At 37.1% G+C, this 20,999-nt stretch overlaps 1 protein-coding gene across 4 annotated transcripts in view; it reads left to right on the top strand.

Moving 5' to 3' along the window:
* Nucleotides 1-20,999, top strand: part of PRKACB (protein kinase cAMP-activated catalytic subunit beta) — an 80,862-nt gene that overhangs the window by 46,559 nt on the left and 13,304 nt on the right. For 2 of the 4 annotated variants that reach the window (XM_036387517.2, XM_036387513.2), the window contains 3 exons: nt 16,826-16,887; nt 17,802-17,930; nt 20,318-20,416. In XM_036387517.2, coding sequence (XP_036243410.1) covers nt 16,826-16,887; nt 17,802-17,930; nt 20,318-20,416 — 290 coding nt within the window. Of the gene's footprint in view, nt 1-3,527; nt 3,858-13,934; nt 13,990-16,825; nt 16,888-17,801; nt 17,931-20,317; nt 20,417-20,999 lie in introns of those variants that run through there. The other 2 variants (XM_036387515.2, XM_054515764.1) reach the window with 2 other exon arrangements.

Genomic DNA, 20,999 nt, shown 5'->3' with positions numbered 1-20,999 from the left:
ATGCATAGCTCTTAGTGGCGCTGGGGCGTCCAGCTCCCTTTAGATGTCTTCTCTTTTGCTTTTGTGAGTCCCTGGTGTGTGTAGATGGCAGGGCACAAGGAGGTCCCTTGCAGCCAGGGCACGGCCACGGCGCTGCAGAGACTGGAAGGGTTTGCTAACCGCCTCTTCCATAGGCACTCCAAGAATGGTGCGCATGAGCAGAGAGCGGCTCTGGAAAATGAGAGCCAGCAGTGCTCTGAGTACACTGTCCAGTGGGATGCATCAAGTAAGTGTGGGGAGGGGTTTGTTTCTTTTATAGGTGGTTGCTCTTCAGTTTGCCTGGTGAATGAAGTGTGAACACTGATGTGTGATAGGTTCTGGGGCAGTTTTGTAATTCGTTACCTAAAGGTATTAATGGGAAGAAGAGCATATTGCATCAGGCAGGGGAAGATGGGGGCTGGTTCATGGACTGGTGGCTGGCAGGAGAATTTATCGTGCATTCCTTTTTCTTTCAAAGCACAGTTGACTTGTTTTGGCAAGCACCCACCCCAGTTCTTACTTCTAAATTACTTATTTTCAAATTAAATCAGTGAGTTCAGCAGAAGTAGAAGACTCTAACTAAAGACTAGAATGTTTAAACTTCAAAATAGGCAGACATTGCTGTGCAGATTAAAATTCTAATTAAAGGGATTTTCATCATTCACAGTTGTATTTTAAGGGATATATACATCAGAAATGTTCTATATAGTGGTAAACAATATAAAATTGAGTTTGATTTTAACTATTACATATTAGCTTAGTGTAGGAATACTGATTAGTTTTAATTTCCTAATTAGTGAACAGTTTACAGTATTATTTGTATGAATTAATATTTTTCATGGTTGTATTTTGAGTAATGAAAGAGATTTCAAAAAATCACAATCTAAATAAATTGACGTTTGATTTTCCTTTTAACTTTAAAGCTGTGTAGTATTTTGCAAAGCAATTCTTGTCTCTGGTTAAATACTCATTTTAAAATGTTACAATATGGTAATTTATGATAATTTCGTTCCAAATTTCAGATTCATTGATGGATTTGAGATAGCACAATTATTTCAGTTGAAGATAGGCCATGTTGGAAATTCTCAGCATCACAGTATTGTCATGAAAAAAAATCAGCATTTATACTTCTTACTTGAAATTTAAAATATTTTATGAGTAGGGAGTGAATCTATTCTCAGAGGATAAGCCGTAAACATGGAAACAAAAAGGTGTTAATGCAGAGATCTAAAATAGATTAAATCTAGGTCTCCCAAATGAGACAGGAAAGAATTGACTCGTTTTGTTGGGAAGATAAATGATGAAAGGGCATAAATTCTGAGCTTTCACTTCTCCATAATATTTTCAGCTTGGTAAAAATAGGCACATACTTGTGTTTATGAAGAAGCTCTTTTTTATGTAAATAGCTGTTTGAAAAAAATAACACTGAAGCATTTTTGTTTATATAACATGAAGAATAAAACATGGTAATGACCTACTGACACTCACAAATTGCGACCTGTTTTGTACAAGCCTCTACTTTCTTCCCCTCTTCATAAGGCAGGCTTCCTAGTGTGACATGTTTGATGAGGAAATGGACTGTCGTGTCTCTTGATAAACATGGTGAAAATGGCTGTTCTGTGCTATTTTAAGTCGTAATTAAGCAGAGCAGTTGCATGCAGTTTTCTGAGCTGAAGTTGCTGAGCTGGTAACTGAATGGTGGGTGACTATGTAGCTTTGGTTTTGGGATGAAATTCTGAACCTTCATCCTGAAACTCTACTTCAATCTCTAGATTATTTTTAAAAAGTAATAATATCAATTACTGTAGGTACCCATGAACTGAGTTCACATTTAAAGGTTCTCATTTTGCTACCACTGAAGTCAGACTGATAGAGAAGAAAAGGGAGTACAGTGGAGGAAGTATTTCTGTCTACTCCTGACTTCTAATTAGATCTTCAGAAAAATACATAATCACTGAAAATAGTTTGTAAAACATGAAAGAGAAAAACAAGGTGTTTGGGGTTTTTTGTTAATTTCATTTTGGTTGGTTTGTTTGTTTGGGGTTAATTTTGTTTTGTTGTGAGGGGTTTTTATATCCAAGAGTGCAATGTCACAGAATTGCCTAGAGTCACTGAATTCAGCTTGTAGATTAATTTCCCAGAAAGTTTAATTAATAAGCAATGTTTTAGAAACATGCTGGTGGTTTGTCTTGGAAGGATATTTGAATATTCTCAACTATTCTGTCAATATCACTGCAACTTAGAAACATTAGTGTAAAGTTTTAGGTGAAGCTACTTAGCAGACAGCACAAATTACTATTGAAGTTCAAGGCAAAAACACTCTCATTCCTGAAAAAAAAATTGCAAAGCGACTTCTCAGAGTTTTTGTTGTTTTAGGCTTCAGGTAGAAACCATCTGAAAAGAAAGTGGATGTATTTGTATCTTCTGGTGTAATCAAATACAATAGCAGCTCTGTTTCTTTTACAAGTGGTTTCTGCAGAAGCTCTGGGGTTGCTGAAGGGGAAGGAGCTGCTGCTTGTTTGGGTGGACTTTGGTTGTTAGTTGCTATTGTCAGTGTTATGATTTGAATAAATTACCATGTGGTCTACAGCCTTTGGGGATTTTCAGTGGTTGGATTTGAAACTTAGCATCTTTGCTTTGTTATTTTGATATATAAAGCATACAATTTCTCCAACTTGCCTTGGATACTTGGTTGATGCATGAAATTAATGTGTTTTGTAATGTCCTCAGAGTCCAGTAGGGCAGAGGTGACTTGGCACCACAGGCCTTGAAATCTGTTTTAAAAAGTTGACTGAGCACACATGTGATGGTACAGCCTGATCTGGTGACCAGGTCAGTTGTGCTGCACCGCCCAAGGGTGAAAGGGACGTGATGGGAGCCATCAGAACGATGCATTTCATTCTTTGTGTAGCAGTCTTGACTGTGGCCACTTGCAACTATATGGAACCTACATTTTGGTTTTTGCTTTGTTTTCTTAGTTGCTTGTTGCTCTTTCAAAAACTGAAATGCGAAAGGAAAGGAGAACGAGGTTGCTTGATTTTGAATGTAGAGACAGTAAGATCAGTGTGTCTTATATTCTTGAACCAATAAAAGTGTTTTCCAAATCTGCATAAGAATATCAACAACTTGGATACCTGAAATGGTCAGAAGGGTCACCACTAGTGCATCTGCCATCTTCATAGTCTCTAAATTGAAAGTGGATGGGTGATAAACAATCAAAAGAATATCATTTGATCTCTGATTCAAAATAACACCAGTATACTTCCAAATACAGTAGAATGATTTATAGAGATTTAGCTGAATAGTTACTTGTATATGTGTGTGTAGAGAGAGAAAAACGCATGTTAAATATGAAATAATGTACAGAGCATACTGTATGAATTGCTTAAAGCTTTAGAATAACTACTAGTTGGGTACAAGTCAACAGATAATTCTGGTCTAAGGTTGCCATGGAAACAACCAGTGCTTGATATAATTGAGAACATCTTAAACCCTCCTGGTGTTTGCATGCTTTTTTCCCCTGCCATTTTGAGTTGCTGTAGACATGAATAGGTAGCATTGGTCAGAACAGTAGTAGTTAATGAGCAAAACCAAATACCTGTGTCCTGAATATTGATTTTGATATCCTACTGGTATCTTGTGCTTCGTAGTTTTTTGCATCACAAGGAGCTCATAAGGAAGAGCAGCTCTCTGGATTCTGTGTGCTCTCTTTCCTGGTTAGTGTATAAGTGTATTTAGAGATTGAAGCACTGATTTGGTAGAGATTAACATATTTCATCAACTGTTGGATTAATATTTGGAGCAATATGTTTCTGAAAACTAGCTCTTCAGCATGAATGGTAAGTCTTTTCTATTCCCTTTTGACACGTTTTTTGTTCCGTCTTCACAATCAGGGAAAATCTACCAGGTTTCCCTTTCTTGTCTGCAGAGCTGCATCGACTGCTGATTTCTTTGTTTTTGTAATCGACTCGCTGTGGGTTTCTGTGTAAAATTATTAAAGATTTGCAGTTTTTTATTAAACAGCTTGCTTTGCATGACTGGTGTTTAGTATTTTAAATATTATTTTAAAGGTTTCTTTTGGAAATACCGGATTTGGACAATTTTGTAATTGAATATATACATGTCTGTTCACTTAATTTTCTGTGTCAAAAATTATATTCTGTGAATTTTTACAAATCAGAGAGGCCTTCTGAAATTATTGTAATCATCACCTGAAAAATCTAAACCAGCTTTTGTTTTTCATCTGAACCAGCTTATTCTGCTATTATTTTTAGTCTTCCAAATGCTGGGATGGCAGAATAGTTGAGGTCATTCATGGAAGCAAGGGAGGGGAGTCTCATTTGAAATGAGATACTGTAATAGATCTAGTAGACTTATCAGGCAGGTATTTACTTTCCAAAACCACTGTGACTAGTTATTATAAGGTACTTTGAATATAATGGAGTTATGAAGTGCTATAGTCTTACTTGCAATATTATTGAAAGTTATTTTTCTCAATATATAGACTGTAAATCTGTTTTCTTAGAAAAATATATCCTTTGAAAATTGTTTTCAAAAAGCCCAAATATGCTAGTTATGGAAATGATGCCTTTTTGTTTCAAACAGATAGTCTAGAGCTTTGGAAAATGACTTGAAACATTTTTTTGAAAAGAAAGAGCAGTTAATCATGTATGTGGGATGTTTGTGTGCATGTGTGTCTGTGTGGTTTTGCTTAATACTACAAATTTAAAGGACCATTTTTACAAAGATTTCATTTGTGTGCATGGCAGGGAGGAGTTATCCCACTGCCTTATCTAACATCAGCTTATCTATACTTATCTCATACAAATGTGTTGAGGTCATCTTCCCCAGAATGGAAAGTGTGGCTGTCATTTCCTTGGTGTACAAAGTACAAATGTCAAAACCGATGCAGTTATTAAGGCAGCGTTTCAGTACTTTGTACGTGCACGATGGAGATTTGTGGCACAGCATCATTCATGGCTGTTTGAATAAACCTAAATGCAGCCTGTCCCTGAGAGTGCTGTCCCAGCCCCGGGTGTGTGCTCCCCACATCCCTGCAGGGATGCTGGCAGGTGGGAGCACAGCATGGAGCTGCTGTGGCCACATTGCCCCGCAGGGACACGATGGCGTCCCGGCATCCCCGCACCACCTGCCCCTGCTCAGCCTCAGGGGAGGGGGGAAGCGACAGCCTCTGCATTTCCTCCATGTCACAGCCACCTCCTCTGCTCATGGAGAGGTCTCTCCTGGGGCCAGAAAGTCTCCACTTTTCACCAGCTGGCACCAGACTGGTTTTTCTATCACATTTTCCTCTGTTTCTCTTACAGTCAGGTCATAGCCTCCATAGGAATTGAGATTTGTGGAAGTCAGCTCTGTGAATTCTGAGTTTGGGGTTTTTGTTTGAATATTCTCTTATGATTTATGAGTCATAAAGGAATAAATTTCACACAAGCTAGGTGAGAAAGAGGTTATAGTTGTTTATAACCTCAACAATTATCTTGGTTTTTTGTTTGTTTAGTGGTGTGGGTTTTTTGGGGGGTTGTGGTTCTTCTTAGGGTTGGGGATTTTTTCTTTCCCCTGGGGGTTTATTCTGCAATTTGCATCTGTAGATTTTACTCATCTTGACATGCAGGCTCCCAGTTCCATTAAAACATAGAAATAAATAGGAACAACTTTTAACAGGTGTCGATTCCCAATCAAAAATACCTATAAATTAGTCTGATTTTGACAAGGGAAAGGCAGCTATCTCCTGCTCCATCAAGATTAAGTCTTTGCTGTAAACATTTCCCTATTTAAACCACTTATGCTTTTCAATGCATTTTTGTGGCTGGCTTCAATGCAGCAGTGTTACATTACACCCTGTCAGCGGATAAAATCAGATGCTTTCCTTGTGAAAGACAGCCAAGATGCAAGTGAAACCTTGATGAAAAAAATTATCTATTTTCTTCAATTGCAAGTACAAGTGGCTAATTTTTTCCCCTTTTATTTCTTCCTTTTTTTCCTTCCCCAGAAAAGATCTGGTTATATGCTTAGATATTTTGTTTTCTAGAAAGACTCAAAGGAAAAGGTGGTTTTCTATTTCTTTGAAGTTGGACTTTTGTTTTGAACAGATAAAACTGTAAGTAATAGCCCCAGCTCCCAGGGGTGAAAGGTATAGTCTGCTAAATCTTCTGTTTCGCTAATAAGCTTAAAATTCTGAAGTGTCACTAATTACATGATTGGGCTACTACTTTCCAATACTGCAAATAGAGGTAATTGGTGATACAGACATTTGCACTCAAAAGACAGTCACCAGATGAGTATGGAGACAGATGGAGCAGTACATGGGAAGGGCGTGAGCCACGCTGATGGACTCTGCTGAAATATTGCCCAGTTTTGTGCACACTAGAGCATAGGCATGTGTAAGGAGTGATGGGTGAAGGGAGGTAGTATAAATACATCAGTTATGTGCACTGAGAACAATTCTAACAGCAAGGGGCAATAAGCAGCAACTGATTATTCCCACTGCTCAAAAGCAGTAAAAAATGGAAGAATGCCATGGAATTTCTGGGTGCCAGAATCATATATCTTCCTATGTATGTCTCATGGGACTAATGCTTTCTTCTTTTCAAAAATTCCCTGCTGTTACTCATGACCCTCTGACAGCAAACTACAGCAGTTTCTTGAGTGTTAACTTGGGTTTGTGTTTTATTCTAGTTCTTGTACAAAATATTTGAAAAAGACAAGACAAAGGCTGCTGCATTTACATAATTCATAAAATATATCCACAAAGTGAACACAGTGCTTGGTTTGGGGTAGAAGCAAAAAATGAGAGTAACAGAATTGAGATTTCTTCCAAACGAAAGGGTATTTGGTATGTTGTAATCTTGAACTCTGACTTGCTCTAGTCACCATTACCTTACTTTTGTATATTTTTTTTATCAGAAAGATTTGGTTTTTGCCCTCGTTTTTAGCTAACATCTCAAATTGTTTATATATTTGTTGCTGGTTACTCGGAGAGTTTCTCCTAGTCCTGCTGTTGTAGGCCAAAGTTCACAGAAGTTTCCCAGCTTTAATTGTGGAGGTTCTTACAGGTAGTTTTGTAACTTGCCCAAGGTTTTGCTATTTTTCTTTATTCATCTTTAGCTGCTGACAGATACCCCAGCCCATTAAGAATTTATTTCTTAGGTTTAATAGGTTTAATTTCTTCAGCTTTTTTTTTTCAAGGTTTGCAGTTCAGTTCTATGCAGGTTTTATGCATGCCTCTATGCCAAATAAGTGCTGAATTTACCCAGTTTCTCTCTAAAATCTCATTCTTTATCAGAATGGATAGTAAACATTCTTACCTACTTTTTGCTTGCCTTAATCCTGAGACAAACAAAAACTTGCTGTTCACCCAGTGTGTTGAATTGTGAAATGTGTTTATTTACATAAGACTTCCTTATTCAGGAAGCCAGTCTCTGCTATTTAAGGGTATAAATGAACTTCTCCTGCTTGGCTGGTTACTGCAGGCAACCCTTTCCTGTAAATATTGAAAGCATGTTCTGCAGGAGACATGTCAGTGCAGCAATGTGTCAGAAGCTCAGATTTTTTGAGGAGATGAAAAACTATTTTGCTGATTTACCCTGACAGCTGTGAAGATGTCTTGCTGATCCCAAAGTATCTATATGAGAATTTTTGTGGAGTTTTAATAATGCAAGGGCTGGAACAAGTTAGCTTATGTGAAGTGGGCTTAGACATGAGTGCCCACAGACCAAGATTGTTGCATTGACTATTATTTTTATGCCTTGTACTAAATATTTGAAAAAAAGAAAAAGCAACAAAATAGTTTCTCTTCTCAAGTAACTTTTTAAATGCATCCATACAGTGAACAGCCCCTGCAGTTGTTTAGTTTGGAGTATAAGGAAGAAGTTAGTTTAGTAAAACTTCCAAAGGTTTCTTCTAAAAGGAAGGGGTTATGTGCATGAGTGTGTGTGGTATTATTCCCTGCTTGCAGGGAGTTCATTAGTCAATATGCAGATATGATCAACTACCTGCTTGCTGTTATGATTTATGTTTACTGCTGCTAATAATCTAGCCATAAAGCCTGGTCTTAGGGATAGCTGCATGTTATCCTTGATAGTCCCTGCACTGCTGCAGAGAGGAAATGTGGGGCAGTGATATGGAGAGAGAGGTGGGTGCTGACCAATTGGCCAGAATCTTAATGGTGCAGAGAACTTAACTAGAGGGAATCTGTAGCAGGTGCTGAAAACATTTTTCTTGGTAAGTGGTTTTGACTGTAATAAGAAAATCTGATTAATTTATGTATTTGTATCAACTACTAGAATTTGTTAAAAACCTTTACTCAAAAATGTGATACATTTACAAAATAACTTTATAGTAGTGCCCTAGAAGATGTTGTTCTTGGAACTCATTCTTAAACTGTATTCTTTTTTTCCTCCCCACATGGTAACCATGGAAATATATGCACTGCAGGAACAAAAGATGTTTGAATTTTGACAATTGTCACATAGTTTTCAGCTTTCTTTGTTGTATTGTTAATACTTGTTATACTTCACACAGGAATGTGGTCTTTTACACTACAGGTCCTGTGATAGTTGTAACATTTTAGATTATTTAGGCAATTTCTAATTGCCTACTAAGTACCTCAGTGTATGACAATTGAGTATATTACATCTTAAGATTTTTCAGTTACACGTTAAGATTCTTCACATAGATTTTTTTCTGTATGAGCAAATTTTTTAAATGGGGAGTGTTATGTACTGCATTTGAAAGTAATTGTGTTAAACACATAACTCATTAATTTTAAATTTTAAGATAATGGAATTATTCAATATAATAATTGAAAACCAATAACTTGAATTTAGAATTATTTCTCAGAAGCCTTTTCAGAGTCCAGGGTGATGTGTTCATGGTTCTGTCATGGTAGCCCAAGCTGATACCTTTCAGAAAGGAGCAGTTCTGTCCCCCATATTTGCCCACTCACCTCAGGAGGAGCATTCATGAGAAGAGAAGAGGGAGCTGCTTCTCTGCTCATTCCCTGTCTTCTGCCCATTCCTTTTTAGTCTGGGCTGGTTCCCTGACCTGGCCTGCAGTCAGACATGACAATGCTTTTGCTCTTTCAAGGAAGGTCATTAGAGAAATGCAGGAGTGAATGACCGTGGGAGGACAGGACTGACTGATGTGGGGGCTTTTTCAGCCCATACTGAACACTGAACTGTAGCCTAACAAACCAAACTGCTATTTCTTGGACTGTAAAGCCTTAAATCACATGGATTATTGCAAGAGTGGAAGCAGATTTACAAATGTGTCATCTCCTTCAATTTATGCTTCAAGGGCAGGAAGAAGGTATGAGTGAGACTCCTATCATTAAGCCAAAGCCTAGTTTTAATATATTCCAGAACTAATTGAATGCTAGTTCTAACTGATCCATTTAGAGAATTGAAACAAAAACCTCAACTCTAATCCATCAGCAAAAGCTTGCTAATAGCCCTTTAATTTGAAAGGGAAGCTTGGCTAATAAAGAGGGGTGGCAGCCTGAAGGACCAAAATACCTAAAGGTGGGGTTGAACAGCTCTCAGCCACCAGAAATCTGCAGGAGGCTTTGTTACATCCTATACGTGGATGCTCAGATGAAAATATTCTGCTTGTCAGCATTGAGGAAGTCTTGCATGTCATTATTACTTTAGGATTTGAATAATAGATCCTAGGTTGGATCATAAAGTTAACTGCTGTGGTGCTTTTGGCATTTATCTTCTGTTGAGGGAGAAGTCGCTTATTAAAGTATATGTTTGTAAATTTTGATGAACATTGGGTCTGGAGGAGCTTAATCTTTTAGATTAAGAAAGTAGAGCTTTATCTCATATGTATATTTTTTGTGGAAAATGGTTCAACTGGGGCATGGATGCATGTACAACTCTGCTGAGCAGTGCTAGTACCAGATTTGATTGTGTTTGTGACTGAAAAACTACTGCTTTGCGTTATACATTTGACTTTACTGCTTTACATTATACATTTTGGGGGGGAGTTAAACAAAATTTCAGGGATTCATGTCCTAAGTGACTCTGTTATTTGGGTTTGATTCTGTCTCCCCAGAGTGCCCCCATTATATTATATTTTTTGCCATTAGCAGGGTTTGCCACCTCTGAAGCAGTACTTTGGTATTTAAGAAAAGATCAAGGGAGAAAGACTGAGCATTGGATTGGAAAATGAAATTAATTATATTGTCTATAATAAAAATAGAAGGAAGTCAGTCTGACTGTGGCAGTTGTGTGCAGTGGAGTATCTACTGCTCAGAATTCAACAAAGATCAGTGTTATCTCTGATGGCTGAAAACCTGGCTCCTGTTCTGATGTGTCTTAATCTGTCACATCTCTTGTACAGGCTGTTGCTGTGTAGCCAGCCAAGTAAAGTGGTGAACTGGGTTCTTTACAGAGCTCTTAACTCTTTTAACTTTGCTTTTCTGAAATTCACAAAATACTGTTGAGCTCAAAATATGAAAATCATGCACAGGATTAAAATAAGATTTTTGCCTGTGTTTGAAAATTGAGTTGTAATGGATAAGATCAATTGTATTTTACAATTTTTGCACACTTTAAATTAACTCCTGAATGTGCTCCTACGAAGATCAGATTCTAGTGCCTTCTTCTAGTTTTTAGGCACAACAGCTGTAATTGGTCTTAATTTACTGTTTCTTCCTGTTTATCTCCCTTTTTTCCACGCCTCTCTCTTTTCCCATTTCTTCCCCTTTCTTTCCACTATTCTATAGAAAAGTTTACAGTGTACAGTTGATAATTAGTGCTTCCATTTTAATAGTAAGCTTATATTCAGTGAACAGCAAGCTTAATTCAGTTAATCTACTAATTAGTAGATACATAATTCTTACATGATCATGTAGCTACTAAGAACTTTCTGGTTTTGTATTTCTGCAATTGGGCTCTTTCAGAACTGCTCCATGTGTTTGGCTCTTTGTTTCCTGGGATTGTTGGATTTTGGTTGTTTGGTTTGGTTTGGATTGGATTGGAGTGATTTGGTTTGGTTTGTTTTTTTAACTGAAGAAGGATCTTACCCATTTCAGCTGGTAAGTTGGTTTGCTCTGGACACCTGTGTTTACCATAATTAGTGTTTATGGAGAAATATGAAGTCGAAACCTTGCTCTTGAAGTCAAAACCTTGATAAATGAGATATTCAGTTGATGCAGTTCATTGATCTAGCCTTGGCAGAAACAAGGCAGACCCCTTGCTGGTCAGCTCTTCACAAGAGGGCTGGTGGCTGTGCTCTCTGCAGTGTTCAAACAAGGGGAACTTGCCCTCAACCAGGCTTGTATCACCTGGACTTTTTTCACCCACCGTTTTCATATTGTGAGAAGCAAAGTGTTTTGGTTTTGTTGACAGTCTGTGTCAATGATACAATTTTAGTTTGTGCTTTGAAGTGTTTTCCAGATAGTAAATTGTTAACTGGTGCTCACACTGCTTCATCTGAGTGTATAATAATACTTAACACTTAGCTGTGTTCATTTTGAAACACTTGCCAGGGCAGAGAAACCTTGTGTTGAGCCTTTTTTTATTACTCCTGCTAATCAAAAGAGAAATATTTAAAAATTTAGACAACAGGTTAATAGTGTAAGAATGGGACTTAGAACTGGAATCAGAAGCTTCTCACTTGCGTCTGAAATATGGTACCATAACCACAGGATTCACTGAGATATCTATATACATCTTGATAAAGTTTAAGCCTATAAATACACTTTTTATAAAAATGAAATATACATATACATTTACCAGAATTTCTTCATACATATTCATTTTTCCATTAAATGATTTAATTAAATAGCCCATTTAACTCCAGACTTCAAATGATTATATTACAGTTTTGGAAGAAAATTTGAATTGTATTTTGATAAAGGGCATTTTAAATACCAGACAGAGATTGGCATTTAGCACAGCAGATGGGGGTTTGTAGTGGTGCCCAGTGTTTAGTCTTAATCAGTTTAGTTCTTGCTTTCTTGCCGTGAATCCTAGCCAAATACTTTTTTTTTCCCCTTACAAAAAAAAAAAATCCTGGCTTGCTGGCTCTTGTGGGAGATGTGATTGAGAATAACAAATACTGTGCATGTGGGAGGTGGGAGAAAGGCAGAGTAACTCATGGTAACTCTCAGGACTGCTCCATCTGTGACCCCTTTCCCTCTGCTGTCATTGCAATCCTGCAACCAAGAGGTCCTCACCCTCTTGATTTTTTTCAGAACTTGCTTCTGATTCACTTGCCCTTAAACTGTGTTTTAGGTCAAAGTACTCATTACAGTACTCATACTCTTAGTTAACAGTTTTTTTATAAGCATGTTAACTTTTCGTAGAAAAGTTGATCAATAAAACAAGCAAACATATTGTGAACTGTGTGAATATATGAATAGGGACCAATCTCCTCTTGTTTGGGGGTGGGCTCAGGAGTGTTTCTGTTTTGCATGTAGCAGAGTTTTTTCATTTGTCTGGGTATTGTTGGTTTGTATGCTTGGGGTTTTCTTTAATTCCTCCTATGCTGGCATTATCTAGGAACCTCTGGATGTTGGGTTCCTCTTCCCTTAGAACACCGTTCCAGCAGACTTTCCTGCTTATCCTGCTGTTGCCTTGGTTCCAAGTACAGCTCTCCACAAGCCCCCTGTGATATGCAAGGGAGTAGCTGAGGCCTTGTGTTGTAGTGGTTGTAGCACTGCTTCTGACCAAGGTGAACCAGAGCAGGCAGAAGTTGTAAGACTGCTTCAAGCCGTTCATTTGTGGTCCTTGGCCATTATTCCATTTCTTCCCACCTTCTTCTGAATCTCACCAAATGTCCTGCTTTGGGTGTTTGCACTGCAGAGAACCTGCCTCTACTGCCAAGGCTTGCTCGTGCTGGTCACAAAGGGCTGGGTTTGTGCTGTGTGTTTGTGCTTGCCTGATCCCTGGACAGCTGGTGGATGCATCCTCTCTGCTTCCAGCTGGTGTTCTTCCTGCCATGTTCAGTTGTTTCTGCTGTGGTCCTTGTTGTGCTGGTGCTGTTACCTGTGCTTTGCTGTCTCCTTCTAGTACCTTCCTTTCTTGAGCAGCAGCTCTCCTGCTTTGCTTTCAGCCTCCTGCGCTCCAGCTTCCACCGTACCAGCAAACCCAGTCTGAGCAGTGTTTGTTGCTGGTCTGTGCATACACTCCTTGCCCCACTCTCATCTTCACTTTGCTCAGCCACAGACAAGTGATCCTTGCTCTTCAGTGTTAATGGGAACCTGTATATCCACATCCTTAGCTCCTTTTTTCTGACAGCCGTACCAAATTAAATCATGCTCATATGGTGTCCATACCAGATCCCTGTGTACATTCCACTTTGCATACAGTAACTTCAGCTGTGCAGATTAGACTTCTCAAGTTGCTGTTATTGGGTAATAGGACTAAAATCTGATGGAGATTTCTTTTTTTTTTTGGAGACTGCTTGCCATTTCTTTGCTATCTACCACATGCCATGCAATTCACACATGCTGTCTTCTGGAACAAAGTGCTAAGTAGTGGGAAGATCACCCGATTACAGGTTTTATTGTGATCCAGCATGCTGTGATGAAGATAGATACACTATTGTTAGCAACAGTTCCGTGGATGTGTATGTCTTGGAATAGCTTAATAATTAAAGATGCCAACTTGATCTCCTGAAGTTTTCTAAGCTGTGCTTATTTCTGTGATGCATCATCTTTTTTTCATACTGATTTTAGCTGCCTTTGGTGATTTTTTTTCTTTCTTTGCTCAAACATTCTGTGATTTAACATGAGTCATTCTGTCTGTGTGGGAAAGGGCTGGTTTATTACAGGGTCTGTTCTTGAGTGGGGAGGGGAAAGGGTGGAATGTATTTGTGTTTTCTATGTGTTTGTTGTGGAAATGCATAAAACTTTTTTTTCTTCTTCTCTTTCTTTCCTCTCTTCATCATCTCATCTGTGTGGGTGAATGTTCCTGCAAACCCTTGGGGAACCTATAGAGACGTTTGGTATGCTCATTCCTTCATTAGTGCCCAAAGTCACAGATGCTAGGTACAGTTTAGACTAGAAAAGCAAACAAGAGCCACATCATCACAATGTAAGGTGGCTAAAAATGTGCACTTGAGGAAAACCTCTAAGTCATCATCTATTACACCTATTTGTTTGCATCATCACAGTAATACCAATAGCCACTGCTACCCAGTTGGCGTAAATTTTGATTCTGCACTTGAAAGTAGAAATTAAATGTGTTCTCCTCTAGCAAGAGCTGCTGTTTTGTGCTTGAGAGATAATTTTCATAAGTTCAAATTCCAAGTCGTGTTTTGAGAAGTGACTGAAGTGCATGCGCTTAAATTGCCTAAGTTCTATTTGAAAGCACCTGCGGAATTGTGTTGAGGTGTAGGAGCCCAGGTGACCTCTGAAAGTGAGAACCAGGCATAATTCAATGTACTCTGTCATTAGGAAGAAACTGATTTTAATAAAACTGAGCACAAAACATTAAACTGTTTTTAAAAGACAGTGATTTTCAGATAAGTTATTACCCTTGGGTAGCTTTATTTTGAAAATTTATATTCAATGCTGCTTTCTATGAAAAGAGGGCCAAAGTAAAGTAGAACAATGTAGGAGTTTTGTTGCAGGAGAGCTTGTGGCTTAATGGTATTCTAGAAATGAGAGATTTTTCTCATGAATCCACAATTTGAATATTTCCAGCTGGATCACATTTAGTTCATAAACAGCATTCTTTATTCCATAAGTAGAACAGAGATAAAAATGACTGTAAATGTCATTGTATATTTTTATAAATACTGAATAGTCATACTTCAATGTGAAATAACTGGCAACTTAAAATATTTATTTATATGAACAGAGATGGCATGAGGGATATTTAAACATATGTACTGTAATGACATTTAAAAAAAAAGTAATTACTTTGTGTTGTGGTTATGCTATGTAGTGTTAATGTTCACTTCTAAGCTACAGCCGCTAAAGTTTGAAGGCTCAGCTTTTTGGTAATCTTAATGATTTTCTTGGGGTTTTTCTCTTGTCATTGAGAGAAAATATTTGTGCTACTTTGACATAAATTGATGTTTGAATAACTGTATCAGTATTCCTCACTTGATCAAGTCATCTCTGTTCTCCTAATGGAAAAAGGATCATCAAACATGAATTTGGACATTGCTAGTTTCCCGTTTTTGTGTTGAAAATTATTTCATGCCACAGGAAATCCTGTCCTATCTTCAAATTAGGATAATTAAAAGTCATTACATGAATAACCTCTATAACTTATAAACAAAGGAAATATTTTCAACACACAGGTTAACATTTTTTGCTGATTAGCCACTAAAATATTTTTAACTCTCAGTTAGTTTTAATACTGTTTTACCAGTTTCTTTGATACAAACTGTGTTTTTATTGCTCTTCTTAACCATAAGTTTAGAGTACTGAATATGTTCCTCCTCTATGACGTTGCTTGTTTCTCTTCAAATAACATTGCTGAGTGGATATCATGCTTTATACACTTTTTTAATGTTGAGGTCAGCCAGAACTGTTGACAACTTCTATGAAATTACCATTTTATTTAGTGCTCCATCAGAGCCAGTGGTAGTGGGAGCCATAAACCTCCTTAGAGTGTTTTGTGATAATCAAGTCCCATAGCACACCCAAGAAGGGGGGAAAAAAGGAAAAAAAATAATTTACAACCAGCCTTCTCCAGGGCTGCTGCTGTTTTTACTGTTGCTGGAAATGTACCAGTATAAGAAGAGTATTTTTGAAGTTTTCTTTGTCAACATTAGTATTCACTGAAAAGTACAAGGAAGTTCTGATTCATCAAGTGATTTGTTTACAACCTGTTATAAACCTAATTTTTTGACTGTCAGAATGTAAAATACAGTTGCTAAAACACAGAGTGCTAGATATTGACCAGAATAATCTTGGCATATTGCGGTGTATTTTTAGCAATTGCTTGTGGCAGAACGTCACAGTACAGAAAAAACACTGTTATTAAAGTTGTGTTATGTGAAATGATTCAGAGAACACACAACCAGTATGATATTTTCTTGATTCTGTGACTCTTTCAGAACCACAGCAATGTCTGAAACACCTCCATTAATGACTGTGCATGAAGTAATCCTCATTGATCTGGCTGAGCATTGATATTCAAAAAAAAGAGAACAGATGAGAGATGATCTAAACAAAATATTTTGGTGCACATTTTAAACAGTCATCCAGAATTTTGCCATTGTACATTCCTTCAATTTCAATGGAAAATCAATATTAAAACTGCATATTCTCTGACTGTGGGCATGCCTAATGTGCAGTGTTGTTGTAGCCCTGTGCTTTGTCTTTGCTTGCAGTAATGCTGTCCATTTGGTCCTTGAGCTTGCAAACAGCCTTTAAATAAAGGTGATGAGGGGAAAAAGCAATGAGATTGACATTACACTCAAGCAGCTGAAAGAAAATGCAACATTTAAAGAGATAAGAAGTCAATCTTTGTGGAATGGCTATTTATAAATGTCAGGTGTTTGGTTTTTTCCCAGCTGAATTAAGAATGTCTGACATCACCTTAAAGCCTGCTTGCCTATAGAGTATTTGAGCTATTAGAGCTGGTAAAGTTGAAGTAATTTGTGTAGAATGATGTAGTTACTGCAGAAAGCTTAGATATCACCTGGAGATACAGTAGAAATTCTAGAGGCATTGATGCTTGCTTTCATCCATGGTGAAAATAGCATATTATCAGTTGAAGAAAGAAGTTGTTAATGAAGTTTATATATTTTATTAACAAACCATCTCCATTGCACTCATGATGAATTATATTAATTGAAATGTACCTTTTTTGTGTGTTTTCAGTGAAAGAGTTCCTAGCCAAAGCCAAAGAAGACTTTTTAAGAAAATGGGAAAGCCCCCCTCAGGTATCAGTCATTTAAGCATTCAGTAATTTTCTGTATTGCATTTTTTGGATAATGTTATCAATATGTTATCAGTCTGTAATGAGTAGTGCAGAAATAATTTTAGTGCAATTTGTAAAGGAGTTTCAGGTTATTTTAATGCCAGCTTTGTCACTTTCATCGAAGTTTATCAACAAAGATTCTCAAGTCTTCTCCAGATTTGAGCTGATAAAATGCTCCCACTGAACATTTTCTCTTATGAGAATGATGTTCACAATGAACATGACAAGACTCAAGGCCTATTGGCATGTTTTTAGTTGGCTTTTTTTTAATACCAGAAGCATTGGCACATCTGTAATTTACCATGTTAATAATTTCTGCCATGCTAGTAAGTGGAATTAAGAGTATTAAGACTACTGCATAGTGCTTGGGAGCTGGTTAAGGAGCTTGTTAGAGTGAAGTCTTGTGAAATTTGGGATTTTGGGTAAGATTCTTGTTCTAATGCAATATTTGAGATGCTATGGAAATGAATGTCTGAGAAAATGTACTTGGGGATGTGCTCTTCAGACAACTCTCATGTAGAACTGTCTCTTGATGTTGGGGTCTTTTGCATGTTCTAACATTCTTGATCATGAAGCATGAAGGTATTATTTATCTGCATGTTATATTCATGATCTGTTTACTGCTAGATGTTCCTTACTAAGCATGTATGGACAGCTGTATGGACAAAGTACAGAAATGATGATTCTTCTGTTTTAATGAGTGGCATGTAAAATCTCTTTTTTAAAATCTGACCGATATCAAATTATAACAGTGTAGTTGGCTATAGTTATCTTTGTTAAATGTAGTATTTCCCAACTCTTTTCCATAACTGAATTCATACAGTTAAAATTCTCTTTGGTATTATTGTAAACAATGTGATTATATCCTACATATAGAATACTGCTGGCCTAGATGATTTTGAGCGGCAAAAAACCCTTGGAACAGGATCATTTGGGAGAGTAATGATGGTGAAACATAAATCCACAGAACAGTATTATGCTATGAAGATACTGGACAAACAGAAGGTTGGTATAATTCATTGGGGGTTTTGTGCTACAGAAGTGATTTTTTTTTTTTTTTGCATAGAAAACCCCATTTTCTTGCATCTAAAGTATTCTCCTGTTATAATGGTATCTAACTTGTATTTTTAAAAAATCTAATGAAGTTAAAATGACATTCCAGCATAGTAAGCATAGTACAAGTAAAGGCAGCCCAGCCATTTCCACCTATGTGGAAATGTGCCTCAGCATTACTCAGCATGGCTGGTGGCATCCTGCAGCAGAGAGTCCCAGTGCTGCACAAAGAGTCCACCACCAAACTTCAGAGTCTCAGCTGTTTTTTTACTTTGAACCCTTTTTTTGTGAGTGGCTGACTTGTGATTACTGGAGGAGTTTAGGAAATAACATCTTACTTCAGAAAGCTGCCATAAAAATACTTGGAGTTTTGGGGTTTTTTTAAAAGTTAATTAAATTCATTACTACCTCTCAAAATTGGAAAGTTATCTGGAAAAAGCAAAAAGGTCACGTTTTTAACAACTGCAGTGGACTTGCAGTAAACGATTCCCAGGATTATAAAGATGTTTGCATCCAGACATCAGTATTCTTTCATAAATTAGATGATTTTGTATATAATAAGAAATCTTGATGTGTTCCTTTATGAAATACCTGTTTTTTCAACTTATCTTAGCATAATTATTTTTTATGTATTCTATTAGAAATATATTAGTAGCTTCCATTAATTGTTAGAAAAATAGAGAATACGTTTCTGTCTCTTTGTTTATGACAGAAAACATCCAGATGTCTGAACTTAGACAATGGGCAGGCTGCTTATAATTTTTCATTTCCATTTTGCTTGAAAAAAAGGGAAAGCATCCAGTGTATGTCTTTGTTATCCAATCTCATGCTTGATTCATAGAACATGAAAAAAATGTAATGGATGTTGATGCAGCCTGGAGTTTTCTGTGTAAGGATTTTATTCCTTTGTCTGCCTTGAGTTAGGAAGGCTGTAACATGCCACTGCTTGGCTAGTTTAATTAGGTAATTGTTTTTGGAAAGAAAAAAAATCCTGAACAAGAGCCTGGGCACAAACAAGCTGTTGGAGAATCTGCCATTATACCATTTGGTATATGGGAAGCTGACACTGGCCATGCCCTGAGTCTGTGCTGAAGTGTGAACAAGCTGGGTCTGAAGCCCCAGTTGGACATTCTGAAGTGTTAAACAGCAGCCTCAGCCTGTGGTGTTGCTCCACCCCGCTGCAGTCCCTCACTGGGAGGAGATGCAGGAGCAGGACTGAAGTCTGGTCTGGCGTTGCAGCTGAATACCTCACAGACAAGAGCCTTGGCTTTCTTGCTTGGATGGACAAGATCTTTGCAGCACTGTAGCTTTTTAGGGATGGAGATACTTCCCACAAATGAGTTGATTTGAGCAAAACTTTATTTGTACCCTGAAGATCTGGAATTCAAAATAGGTTTCATTTCCTTAAATCATTATTTCCTTTGTATGATGTTTATTTCAAAACAGTAGTGAGTTTTTTATATGTACTACTTTTTGCTTCTAAAATTAAATTTAAATATTATTTCATTCAGGGTTGGAGTATCTTGATTATCTTTTATTTATAGCAGTTAGATTTGATTTCCAAACATAAACGAAGACTTGTTTTGATCACTCATGTACATTTTCTTCTCTTTTCCTGTGGAGTGAGGAAAAAAAACCTTAACTTTACTTGGAAATCATGCCATTCTGAAAATGGGTTATAGATATATTGTGCAATTGGGATTAAATAAAATGGATGTAATTCATTATGCACCGTGGGGGTCTAACACAAGAAAACTGATTATTAATTGCTGAGAAGGAATGATCAGAAACCTGCCACTTGCTGCCTTGTTAGCACCCTAATATTTTAATGGATTATAAGAAGTAACTTGTTCATAAAAATGGAGATTTTGAATTTGTATTCTCCTTAGTTTTGTCACTAATGTGTGAGCTGTATAACAAAAGCCTGTTTACTTCTGTTCACAGGTAACAAAATTCATTATTAAGTGTGTCCTACACAGTTTCCTGCCTTTCATAGCAAAGGGTCCAAAGATCAAGTGGATTTTAGTGAAGTGCTGAGAAAGTATGGCCATAATAAACCTTTCATAGAAAATACAGACAGGTTTTCCTTACTGACTCTTACACTCAGCAAATAGGAAGAAACACTATTTGTAGAGTTGTCTGCCAACTATATTACACAAGTGTTACTCTTTAAAAAGTAATTATCCTTTCTTGGTGCTGTTACTGTACTAGGAATCCATAAGGTTTTTCATTTTCTGTAAAGTTACAAATTTGCTTTCAACTAATTGTTTAACATTGAAAAGTTTATCAAGAGCTATAAAATATCACACTTAAGCTGAAGATTGTTTTTTCTCTCCTAGGTCGTCAAACTGAAGCAGATAGAACACACACTGAATGAGAAGAGGATATTACAAGCAGTGAACTTTCCTTTCCTTGTTAAACTGGAGTATTCTTTTAAGGTATTCATTACTTTCAAAGTAATTGTTGGGTTTCAGGGAAGTGCATGCTTACACTTTAGATATTAAAATATTTAACTTTTACTGTACAATAGTTCAAGTATTTTTGTTTTCAAAGATGCTTCTTTTGGCACTGATGCCAGGGCTTGAGTAGGAGTGGAGTGCACTCGTGTACACTTCATATACTCCCGTTCATCAGGTAATGTTTGAAAGGATATCTCCAAATAAAAAAATAAAAATTAAGTTAAACTCCTCAGAGTTTTCTCTTCTCTCGGAGGGCAGCTGGATTGTACAGCAAGGGAGCTTTAAGGCATCATTTTACCTTTGAGAGATACCAAAGCGTGTCTTCTGTACCACTATATAGAATGGTAAATTTGTAATTGTTCTGCAGATCTTTTTGCTTGAGATTTATACCTGAGGCAGGTCTTAATGACAGTTTTAACCATGAAGGACAGTTTTAACATGAAGCTCCTAATTTAATGACAGTACATACTAGTCAGTCTGTAAAGAAATTGAGAAGCTTTCTAGTTTATGGAGCGATGTGTGCCTTCTTTGTTTCTTTTTTCTTTTTTTAATTTTAAATGAG

Source organism: Molothrus ater, chromosome 9 (genome assembly GCF_012460135.2).
Source record: "Molothrus ater isolate BHLD 08-10-18 breed brown headed cowbird chromosome 9, BPBGC_Mater_1.1, whole genome shotgun sequence".
NCBI lineage: Eukaryota > Metazoa > Chordata > Aves > Passeriformes > Icteridae > Molothrus > Molothrus ater.
This window is presented reverse-complemented; position numbering and strand designations above follow the sequence as displayed.